Source organism: Olea europaea, chromosome 5 (genome assembly GCF_002742605.1).
Source record: "Olea europaea var. sylvestris chromosome 5, O_europaea_v1, whole genome shotgun sequence".
NCBI lineage: Eukaryota > Viridiplantae > Streptophyta > Magnoliopsida > Lamiales > Oleaceae > Olea > Olea europaea.
In genome coordinates, this window is record NC_036241.1 from 527,237 (window position 1) to 540,173 (window position 12,937).

Sequence of the window (12,937 nt, forward strand, 5' to 3'; positions counted from 1 at the left end):
TTTTTTCAAAACTCATTTTCAACTATACATTTTTCAATATAATAACATTACACGCAAATCTAAAACTTTTCTTTAATTTTTAACCATACATTATCCATCAATCTACTATTCAATTCCCTCAAAATGGAAATCAAACAAGGGCTTTATGTATTTTAATTGTTATAAGTGGTAAAATTTGGAGATACATATACTTTAGCCATTCTTAAAAATGGTCAAATAAAGATCAATGGCTGCATATTCAGTGAACTATGGATTTTTGGACATTTTCCATCAAAATGTCCTTGGTCCTAGGGATGGAAATGGACACAGGCTAGTCGTCAACTCGACTCACCTTGTAAGTGAGCATGGACATGAGCCGAGCTTGTAATTTTCCATATGAGTCGCTCGTCGACTAGCGATCTGGCTCACTAGGCGAGCTTGCCTCGTGAGTCGACTCATATGGCATGCCATCAAATTTTTCAATTCAAATTTAAAAAGTATTTCTTTTCTCATCTCGGGTATTATCTATAAATAAAGATTTTTTACAAAGCTTTCTTCGTTCCATTTTACTTTTTTTTTTTTTTTTTTTTACATTCTTCTATAATTTTGAATGACACTTCTAGTAATATAATTTTACAATTGTTACTTTCGTAGTTTTAATTATTCTTTTCGCTTCTTAGTTCTTTGCTATTGGATATTGCAATTTTTCATGTGTAATAATCTATTATAAGAGTAAAGCAATGAGCAAAATTGTCTAGGTTTTATCTTAAGTACCATTAATTGATAGGTCAATTAAGATGGGAGTTCAATACCTATGTTCAAACCAGAAAAACAGGATGTACAAAAATTGTCACAGAAGTTTTCCAGAATACACACATGTGTGTGGGCCCCATAATGTATAAAAAAATGCTAAAAATGTGTGGGTTCCAGAACTGTGAGTTTTCTGTACCTTTTCTGTGAAAACTTTGTCTGTACGTGTAGAAGAGTTCATTTTCAAACATTGCATTACATTGAAAAGTTCCATTTTTTATTTTTATTTTTTTGAATGGATTACTATAAAACCAGGATCTTATTAAATTCATTGGTAGGTCAAATAATCTGATAGATGATTTTACTTATCTAGCTTTTAACTCATTTTCAAATTGAGAAAATAAATAAAATCAGGTTGTGACCCAAAAAAAAATAAAAATAAATCACGGCTTGCGAGTTGACCCGGGTCACCCAACTCATGGGCAAGCTAGTAAGGTGGCTTGTCTAGTCGGCCAACCAAGCTCGGGGGTGACTGATCTGAGCTGATAGATTGCCATCTTCACTTGTTTTGCTTATTTTGTTTAAACTTTAGGATGAAAATGTAAAATATAGAAGACTTTGGATCGATTTGCACTCTTTTGAAAGATTTGGGACATCAACTGCAATTTTTCCTAAATTGAAGTTCCAAACCCGTAATTACCTTGTATCCGGATCCAAATTCTCGATCCACTTACACACAAAAAATAAATAAAAATACAAATAAAAGGCAAAAACACAGCACTATATATCTTCCGTTTCAATTTCTCTCCCGATCCACGCCCAGGTCGATCAGATATGCACAATTTTTATTAGATCGATACTGAATCAGATCGAATTAGGGTTTAAAATTGTTTGATTAAATTCAGATCTCAGTGTATTTTTTTTTTCTTTTTCGCGTGTGTGGTTTAGGGAATTGTAAAATGTTGACGAAGTTTGAGACAAAGAGTAATAGAGTGAAGGGATTGAGTTTCCACAGTAAGCGGCCATGGATCTTGGCGAGTCTTCACAGCGGTGTGATCCAGCTTTGGGATTACCGAATGGGCACTCTAATTGATCGCTTTGACGAGCATGATGGTCCTGTTCGAGGCGTCCATTTTCACAAATCTCAGCCACTCTTTGTCTCCGGAGGTTCAATATTTCATCCCGTGATCTCCGTAATTTTTTTAATAGATTTCTGAGTTTTAGCTTTTAGCCTCTGGATCTCCGGGCATTGAATTTTCTTGAATTATTGGTGGAATTAATTCGCTTTGTTTAGTAGTTGCTGTTTGCAGTTTCTGGTCTTATGATCTGATTTCTTTGGCATAACTGGGAATTGGTTTTAGCAAGAAATGATCTGCTAAGCACCGGTGACATGACTCATACTAGTGGATCATATAATTTTTGGGGCCGAACTTATTCACCAATTAAATTAAATGATGTGGAATGTCACGTGCTTAGCTTAGTAGGTCATTTCCCTGGTTTGAGCTATCACCTATTTGTTATTCTATAATGGAATTATGATCTTTGAATTTGCATATTGTTTCTTGCATTAGTGAGACTTTGGTTTACATATGTGATTTTGGTGGCATAGCATAATATATGCTTGTTTCATTGCTTTGGTGATCTTTTGGAAGTTTATACTGCTAATTTTTATTTTGAGAAATGGAGTTTTACCCTTTATTAAACTTTGGTTTACATATGTGATTTTGGTGGCATAGCATAATCTATGCTTGTTTCATTGCTTTGGTGATCTTTTGGAAGTTTATACTGCTAATTGTTTGATTTGTAGTGCAGTAATATTTTCTGTTTTCTATTAGCTAATAGAATGTTGCATCTTTGAGGCTTGATTCTAACATTAGGCAATGGATTCTAATCTCCCAGTATCTTATAAATATTAGGCAACGTTCGATTTTTATTCCTTTGTTTCTTGTTAATTTATTGTGAGTTGAAGTGATTGTTAAGGAAAAACTTTCTTTTCTTATGAAGTTCCTAAAGAATGACATATCAGTTATCAATTTTTTTAGTCTGAATAGTCTATGTAATCTTGTCTTGTTTTAAATAATGAATGATTGTGTAATTAACTCGGGTGTATACATCCTTTCTGGTTCCGACCAATGACTATCTTTGCAGGAGATGATTATAAGATCAAGGTTTGGAATTACAAGCTGCACAGGTGTTTGTTTACACTTCTTGGACATCTTGATTATATCCGAACCGTTCAATTTCACCATGAGTATCCCTGGATCGTTAGTGCAAGTGATGATCAAACTATCCGGGTATGGAATTGGCAATCACGGACTTGTATTTCTGTCTTAACGGGACACAACCATTATGTGATGTGTGCCTCATTTCATCCCAAAGAAGACTTGGTTGTTTCAGCATCTTTGGATCAAACTGTTCGAGTTTGGGATATTGGTGCATTAAGGAAGAAAACTGTTTCTCCAGCTGATGACATCCTGCGATTGAGTCAGATGAACTCTGATTTTTTTGGTGGAGTAGATGCTGTTGTGAAGTATGTCTTGGAAGGCCATGATCGTGGGGTTAACTGGGCTTCATTCCATCCCACTCTCCCTTTGATCGTTTCTGGAGCTGATGATCGCCAAGTTAAAATTTGGCGCATGAACGGTATATGCAGCTTAATCTTTGATTTATGATTTCCACTGAGAACTTTTTGCTTTAAGAATATCGATTTCTCTTTTAGAATATACATATTGCCTTGTAGAAAAAGAAGGCCATGTATGTGGTGTTAATATCTTTACATTTAACAAAAAATTTAATCATGCAGAAAGGTAACGTTGCAAGATCTTTGTTTTGAGATTGTCATTCTTAGTGAATCTTCTGTGTAGTTATCTAAAAACATCGACTTACCTTCTCAGCATATTCTGTTAAATGGTTTTGACATTTGTAGCATTTTTCTACTCTGTCTGTTTATTTATGTTTATTATATTTAGTAGTGTGGCAAGGGATCAAAATTTATGATAATATCAATGCACCCATAATTTATTCCCTTACAGTTTGGAAGGCTGATTGTCAGAAAGTATCTTTGTAGAATTAGGTGATGTCACTATCTAAAAATAACAGGAAAATGAACTAGTTATAATGGAAGGGAGGTTAACCAACCAACTCATTAACTAGAAGGATTTCTAATAGGAAGGTCTGTTATTCATTTTCAGTTTCAGTGATTCACGGGAGATGACAACTTCAAAATTCTTTCTAGCTTCAATTTTTGAACCTTAGGCTATTCATACATTGAAAATATATCTGAATGATCTCCATTTTAGACAAGATGCTTTATTGGATAAACTTGTTTTCAAATGCCTATAGTTGGGGATTTCAACTTCCTTTTGACAAATGCTTCTTAAAAATGAATCATATGTGAATTTTGGTGACCTGCACTGTTTGTTACATCTTTTTCCAGAAAATCTCTTTTGTTCTGCCTTGGATTTGTTGTGAACTAATACTTATTTTATCAGATACAAAGGCTTGGGAGGTAGACACGTTGAGAGGGCACATGAATAATGTATCATGTGTACTGTTCCATGCAAGACAGGACATCATCGTTTCAAATTCAGAAGATAAGAGCATTCGGGTATGGGATGCTACCAAAAGGACTGGTCTGCAAACTTTCCGCAGAGAACATGACAGGTTCTGGATCCTTTCAGCTCATCCTGAGATGAGCCTTTTGGCTGCTGGTCACGACAGTGGTATGATTGTCTTCAAGTTAGAGAGAGAGCGTCCTGCTTTTTCTGTGAGTGCTGATTCTCTCTTTTACGTGAAAGATCGATTTCTGCGTGTTTACGAGTATTCGACTCAGAAAGACACACAATTGATACCGATTCGTCGACCGGGTTCTAACGGTTTGAATCAAGGACCACGAACTCTTTCTTATAGTCCTACTGAGAATGCTGTTTTAGTCTGCTCGGATATGGATGGGGGGTCATATGAGCTCTACATTATACCTAAAGATAGCTATAGCAGAGTTGATACAGTCCAAGAGGCAAAAAGAGGTATTGGGGGATCAGCGGTGTTTGTGGCCCGAAATAGATTTGCAGTGCTGGAGAAAAGCAGTAACCAAGTGTTAGTCAAGAACTTGAAAAATGAAATCGTCAAGAAGAGTGTTTTGCCAATTGCTACTGATGCAATATTCTACGCTGGGACTGGAAATTTGTTGTGCAGGGCGGAGGACAGGGTTGTTATCTTTGACCTCCAACAAAGGATCCTTCTTGGAGATCTCCTGACTTCTTTTATTAGGTATGTTGTTTGGTCTCAGGACATGGAGAGTGTTGCTTTATTGAGCAAACATTCTATCATCATTGCTGATAAGAAGCTTGTGCACCGCTGCACTCTTCACGAGACCATTCGTGTCAAGAGTGGAGCATGGGATGATAATGGTGTCTTCATCTATACCACGCTGACTCACATCAAGTACTGCCTCCCTAATGGGGACAGTGGAATTATCAAAACCTTGGAAGTCCCAGTGTACATTACAAAAATATTTGGAAATACTATCTTTTGCTTGGATAGAGATGGGAAAAACCATCCTGTCATTATTGATTCGACCGAATATGTTTTCAAGCTATCTCTGTTGAGGAAGAGATACGACCAGGTTATGAGCATGATTAGAAATTCGGAACTCTGTGGACAGGCCATGATTGCATATCTGCAGCAAAAGGGCTTTCCACAAGTTGCTCTTTATTTTGTGAAGGATGAAAGGACTCGCTTCAACTTAGCACTTGAAAGCGGGAACATCGAGAAAGCTCTTGAATCGGCTAAGAAGATTGATGAGAAAGATCACTGGTATCGGCTAGGTGTGGAGGCCCTTCGTCAGGGAAATACTGGGATTGTTGAATATGCATACCAGAGAACGAAGAACTTTGAGAGGCTATCCTTCCATTATCTAATTACTGGTAACGTGGACAAATTGTCCAAAATGATGAAAATTGCTGAGGTCAAGAATGATGTTATGGGCCAGTTCCATGATGCATTGTACCTTGGTGATGTGCACGAGCGTGTCAAGATTCTGGAGAATGCAGGACATCTGCCCCTTGCATATATAACTGCCTCAGCCCATGGGCTCCATGATATTGCTAATCGATTAGCTGTGGAGCTGGGGGATAATCTTCCATCTTTGCCTGAGGGGAAGAAAGCTTCTCTGTTGATGCCTCCAAGTCCTGTTTTATGTGCTGGAGATTGGCCTTTATTAATGGTCAGTAAAGGAATATTTGAGGGTGGTCTTGATGATGCAGGCAGAGATGAAGAGGAGGATTATGAAGAGGCTGCAGATGCTGATTGGGGTGAGGCTTTGGATATTGGTGAAGTGAATAACATGCAAAATGGAGACATTAGTATGGTGGTGGAGGAAGAGGACGTGCATGAAGAAACTGAGGGAGGATGGGATCTTGAGGATCTGGATCTTCCTCCGGATATTGACACGCCAAAGACAGCTCCAAATGCACGCTCTTCTGCATTTATTGCTCCAAACCCTGGCATGCCTGTAAGCCAGATTTGGGCCCAAAAATCATCTCTTGCAGCTGAACACGCAGCTGCTGGAAACTTTGACACAGCAATGCGTTTATTGAATCGTCAATTAGGGATAAAGAACTTCTCTCCATTGAGATCACTGTTCATGGATCTTCACATGGGCAGTCACACTTATTTACGTGCAGTGTCCCTGGCCCCAGTGATTTCTGTAGCAATCGAGAGGGGTTGGAGTGAGTCAGCAAGTCCAAATGTGCGGGGTCCACCTGCACTTGTGTTCAATTTCTCTCAGTTGGAAGAAAAGCTTTCGGCTGGTTACAAGGCTACAACTGCTGGAAAATTTTCTGAAGCCATTCGGTATTTTGTGGCTATTCTTCAAACAATTCCACTTATTGTTGTTGAGTCACGAAGAGAGGTGGATGAAGTTAAAGAGTTGATTATCATTGTGAAGGAGTATGTTCTGGGTTTGCAGATGGAGCTTAAGAGGAAGGAATTGACTGATGATGTAGTTCGTCAGCAGGAATTGGCAGCTTATTTTACCCACTGCAAGCTCCAAGTTCCTCACCGGAGACTTGCACTGTTGAATGCCATGATTGTTTGCTATAAAGCACAAAACCTGAGTACTGCAGCCCATTTTGCCAGGGAGCTTCTGGAGACAAATCCAACTGCTGAAACCCAAGCCAAAAGAGCCCGTCAAGTACTGCAGGCTGCTGAGAGGAATATGAGAGATGCTACACCGCTGAATTATGACTTCAGAAATCCTTTTGTGGTGTGTGGGTCCTCGTACACCCCAATATACCGGGGGCAGAGAGACGTGACTTGCCCTTACTGCAGTACACATTTTATCCCATCGCAGCAGGGAGAGCTTTGTACCGTTTGTGACCTTGCAGAAGTTGGAGCTGATGCATCTGGTTTACTCTCTTCGCCATCACAGATCAGATGATCAGCCTTCTTTCCGTGGTTTGTTTGTGGCTTTCACTAGCAACACACATGAAATCATTGGGTGACTTTCATCTCACAAACAAAGAGGTAGGCTTATCAAACAACGATGAGGTTTCAGTCGGAATTAAATCTATGTTTTATATGTGTTTTAATTTTGCAATCAGTTTTCTCAACACCCCCCCACCCCCCAAATTCTTTTTGTTCCATGATCACAATTTTCTTTGTAATAATGTATGTAAGATTTTTTACTTTGGCCATTCTTATGACGCCTGAGAATTTAGTACACCTGGTGCAGTGGTAAACTATATTGCCTGTTTTTAGCTAAGTGATCATAATTTTTTTCCCCTTTCCGCAGATGTAATAGACATTTTGCCTTCTAAATTTACCTGTGCAACGACTGCCATTTTTTGCTGGCTTCGTTTCCCCCTGTTACTGTTGGTATACAAGAAATGTTTCTGTTGGTATACAAGAAATGCATGTTTCGTATACAGTATTCTATATTCTATAGGACTAAAAAAACTAGATTTTAGCTTTCTTTTATTCCTCAGTACCATCTAATAATCTGTTTGTACACTTCGATATTAGGAAATTATTTGGTAATTGGTGGTTAGTTTGCTTATTGGATTTATTATTTCAGGTATGTCATTTAGTGCATGTTTGATGCACAATATAAAAGAAAATTGTCCCATGTACAGGGGAAATTTCACACGATACGATGGGACAGGTATCCCCCTGTAATTGGCCAAGGCAGAAAACACCCGTCCCCCTCTATTGACCCCGTACATTTTTCCCCGTACCTGTAGCATGTTTCTTAACCCATGCCATTAGGATCTTCTTTAGTACCATAATTTGTTGGCTTTTAGGTTTGTAGTTTTTGGGGTAGTCGATCTTCCATATATACCAAGTAGAGAGAGAATAAACAGAATCCTGGGGGTCGTGTGACAGTTAACAAGGCCTGGTATAAGAATTTTGAGGCTCTATAATTTCATTTTCTAATACACAAAAAGCATAGAGATAGAGGAATCAAATGCATTTTTGCCATCGAACTGTCATGAAATAATAAGATCATACATATGTATTTATTTCACATTTTCCTACTAACATATCAATCCTTATCTTATCTCCCATGATGAGTCATTCTTCATCTGCTGCTACCTCAATGGTTTCTACAACTTCCACAAAAGAAGTTGATAATCTTGACACTTTGCTCCTTTCTGAGAATTTCATGTCAATCAATTTTCAACTTCCTGACAGAAGAAGTTGATAATCTTGACACTGCTCTTTTCTGAGAATTTCATGTCAATCAATTTTCTTCAACATCTTCTATCATCAACCCTTCAATCTCTTCATTCCTGGTTTAACAGTTTTAGTTCAAAGATTGCAATTGCTTGTTGGAGAAAAATGGCTCGATGAATACTTGCAAAAAAAAAAACACAGCTCATTAACGTGTAGATGCCTTAAGGGACTATGTCCAGTAACCAGAATATTGTCTCCAAATTGGGAATCTCAGTGATCATTAGTTGACCAGTTCTCTTGAGATTAGAAATAGTACTCATCAATTTTTCCAGCCGTCTAATTCCCATTTTTACTGCTTGCTTTCTCCTTGATGACACTGCCTTCACTTCACTTTGTGGAGTGAGATCCACCTCCCAATCAATAACAATTCAAAACATTCAGAATCCTTTTCCAAATTTTTTACTTTTGAGCATGTTTGGCTAGACCTCAAACAAGCTTGGCTACTTTATTACTTTTAATTAAAAAATAATAATCTTTTTGGTAAGCAACCCTAAACTCATCGTGAAAATAACTTAGTTCAAGGAATTTTACTTGTAACATTGAATTTTAAGCTCTGCCCGAAAATTCACTCATCAAATCATTGTACTTGAAACACAATTCATCCAATTCCTGATTGATAATCTGCAATATACAGCCAATAAATTACACAAATAGTCAAATAACTGAGAGTATTAACCAGTATTGAAAAGTTCAGCATTAAAAAAATAACTTTGTACTAAATAACCATTAACCAGTATTCATCAAATTAAGCATTGTTTGGAATTGTACCTTTGAAGAGCCCTGTAAAACAATACCAGAAAATGGGCAATCAATCGATTTCATGGGAGATTCGAGAATTGTAGAGGCAGACTTTGGAGAGGAGAATTCATGAAATCGATTGTACAATTGTCTTCCTGTACCTAAATGTGTAAAATCATTGGAAAAAGCTGGACAGGCAAGCTCAATTGCCAAGTAGTGAGTTGGGCAATTTTTGATTAGCAGTTTTTTGTTTAAATTTTTTTTACTTGCCAATCATAAACAACCAAGTATACGTGTGTCAAAACTCGTCATTCATCTTGTTTGTGCAGCATCTCTCAAAATCATTAGTATGATAATCCCCACCCCCACCCCCACCAAAAGTTAAATCGTGGAATCCATCCATATGTTTTAATATCCAACTTTAAAAATCAAATTCAAAGTTTGTTCATTCAAAAATCATATATAAATAAATTCTAAATATTAATAATAATATTATAAAAATTATTATACATATCCACCCCAAAACCATCTACCTTATCAAACCCTGATTACTACCCTATCAAACTCTAATTATTTTTCAATATCTTCATTCTCTCTCTTTAAAGTTACGGTCGCCCATTTTTCTCTCCCAATCCCCTCTTTCTTCTATACAGTGGTTGAGCGATGTAGACGAGCGCTAGAGCGCAGTCGGAGAGACGACGACAAGTGTCGTGCACAGAGCAATAGCTACAAGTGTCACTTAGCTAGTATGCGACAATGGTGACACTGCATGCTTTCTCGTCGGAGTGGCTATGGGTGGTGTTGTTTCTTATGTGAGACCCAAGTGAGCGTCACGCCGTCGCAAGTGAGATCACCACTTGTTCAACTCGTTGCTCTTGCCTCTTATTCCTTTCCTGATTCAGCCCCACCGTATGTCGTTGTTGAGACTTGCTGTGTGCGTTGGCTGGGATTTACAGCTCCGCGATCTGTGTGAATTTTTTAGTTGTGTTTTTAGTTGGTGAGTAGGGGTGTGGTGGTGGTGTTTGGGTGGCGGTTGCATTGTTGGTCTAGCAGTGACGAAGGTTATGTTGGATCTGGTAGTGGCTGTAGTGTTATTGGTGGCGGGGGTGGTGGCTCTTGTTGTTGGCGTTGGTGGTTTTGAAGTTGAAAATGATAATTTGTTGTAGGTGGCAGTGTTGATTTGCTTGAGATGGTGATGTTGCTATCAAGAGTTGGGGGTGGTTACAAATTATTTAGTTGATTGTGATAATTAAATTCGTTAATTTGTGACCAATAAACAATATGTAATTAATAAAAAAAGAGAAACTGTGACCAATAAATAGTGTGATATAAAAAATTATTAATTTTTGATTGATAATTTGATAATTTGTGACTGTATAATAAGTTATAACTTATAATATTTGTGATTTGTGATCGATAAATAAATTGTGACTTATAAGTTTTTGATTTGTGATTGATGAATAAATTGTGACCTATAAATTTTTTTAATTGCGACCGTAAAATAATTTGTGACTGAAAAATAATATGCGATTAACTAATCGTTAATATGAGACTAAATTGTATAGATCTGTGATTTTAATATATTTAATTAATAAAATATATAATTAATTAATTAAATCATAAATAAATTTTAATAGATATCTGATTTTAAAGATTTGAAACTTTTGTTTTTAATTTTGAAATGGTTGATTCTTAATCTCCTAGTTATGAAATTTTCTCATAAAAGTTAGTGGATCTCATGAAAAGTAGATAAAAATTGTGGGTCAAATGAAAATTGAAGCTTGGTCATCTTTGTAAGAAATGGAAGTTACCAAATAAGCACTTACTATCCAAAACAACAAATACTTCACTATACACGCTCGAATACACTTGGTAGTTGTGATTTTTTTTCTGAGCAGTCTCATTCTTACCATGTTAATTATAAGTAATGACAATAAAATTCTATTCACTCGAGTATATCTCATAAAATTCATTGGGTCAAAATAAGAAAATCATCTTGTTCATGGTAAATTAAGAAAAAAGTAAGGGGGAAATTAATTTTATCCTTGGACTAGAGCAAGAATTCTTTGCTATAAAAAAATACTTATGCCAATGGCAAAAACATAGAGCCCTAAGATTTCATCAAAATGCTTTTATGGTTGTGAAAAGTTGTTGAATCCATGTGACTCTGTGTGCTTTCTTAAGTCAAATTATGATTCATAACTGACCAATAAAAGAGAAACCTAAGTTGGTCTGCAAAAATACAAACCCCCACCTTAAATCCATACAATATTAAAGAACTAAAATAAGGTTTCTTTCTTCTTTTTTCTCAATGTATATAATGATGATGCTTTAGCACATGGACGGCTAGGGGACCCACACAAAGTTGTCATGGTCCCACCATGTGATGACTGGGATTTGGACCATCTTCCTCTAGTTATAGTTGTTGAGTAGGCTTTGAACTTTACTTTAATGTATAAGAAACAAAAGTTTCTCAAATTGGCTATATAGACTTGCTTTTTATGATGTGAACCCATGTTCTATACAATATGTTTATTATGGTACATAGACAATGGATAAATATATGATCTATCTTTTTTAGATTTGCCTCCTACCGACCTTCAGAACTTGATAAGGTACTAAGCCCTATATATAATATCGAGTTACTCCCTCCGTCTCAATTATATAGGTTGAGTTTTCTTTATCTCTTGTTCCAAATATATAAGTCTATTTCCTAATTTAGGATATTTTATTTGATTACTTTACTAATATACCATTATTCAATTTTTCCCACTTAACATACTAACTTGAAGTCATCCAAATACACACATTTCTCACTTCTGGAAAACATGGAACAGATCCCATTTCTTCTTCTTTAAATTAAATCATTCAAATTCTTTATAAATTCCAACAATAATTTACTACTACATACTGAAAATTAAATATGGATAAATTAGGAAATATCTTGTTAAAAATTAATTTTTCAATGACATTAAAGAAGATTTTCTTAATTCATGTGAAAAATGAAATAAACTTATATAATTGGAACGAAGGGAGTAATATTTAGCAGTCATGTTTTTTATTTTTTATTTTTAATAAAAACACGTGTTAATCCTAGGGAATATGCTACTGGTACCAAAAAATAGTACATAAACGATTACATAAAATGATGTGGAGGGAAAAAATTAGATGAAAAAATTGACTATGTTTTAAACTGACAAATGATAGAGTAGCGTGTGACATTATGTAAGTTATCATATAAAGTTTGATGTATATGTAGTAAAATCTTAATCCTAGACTTATGTTGCTTTTCTGTTCTCAAAGATAGGAGGACCCTTTAGCTTGAAATTGCACAATCATTTTGCTAAATTCCTTTAAGCTTAATGCTAGCTTTGACCAATTCAATATATCGAACGTGCAAATAAAGCACCAACAATGCATAATATGGAATTATTCGCCCTTATTAAAGACTTTATGGTCATGTTTGTAAGTTTGTCAAACTTATATGTATGTATAAACTTTCATAAATGTGAACTAGTTAAGTCAAGTTTTGAGTGGATCGAGTAGTGCTTAATTGATTTAAAATTGTGACAATAGCTTAATTGGTTTTCAAAGAAAGATTGAAATTATATTTTTTATTTCATTAAAAATGTATTCAACCTTGACTTCATTGTCCAAGTGCCAAGCACATCATAAATCATTTACACGACATGAATAAACCTTTTTTGTTGAATCAAGATTTTGTTGATAACTCGAG

At 36.0% G+C, this 12,937-nt stretch overlaps 1 protein-coding gene across 1 annotated transcript; it reads left to right on the forward strand.

Annotated features, from left to right (window-relative positions):
- The first annotated feature begins 1,467 nt into the window (after positions 1-1,467).
- On the forward strand, positions 1,468-7,599 carry LOC111394340 (coatomer subunit alpha-2-like). The gene is made up of 3 exons (XM_023020102.1): positions 1,468-1,896; positions 2,878-3,372; positions 4,221-7,599. Exons 1-3 carry the CDS (start codon positions 1,689-1,691, stop codon positions 7,166-7,168), a joined length of 3,651 nt encoding a protein of 1,216 aa, XP_022875870.1. The 5' UTR covers positions 1,468-1,688; the 3' UTR covers positions 7,169-7,599.
- Positions 7,600-12,937: the final 5,338 nt, after the last annotated feature.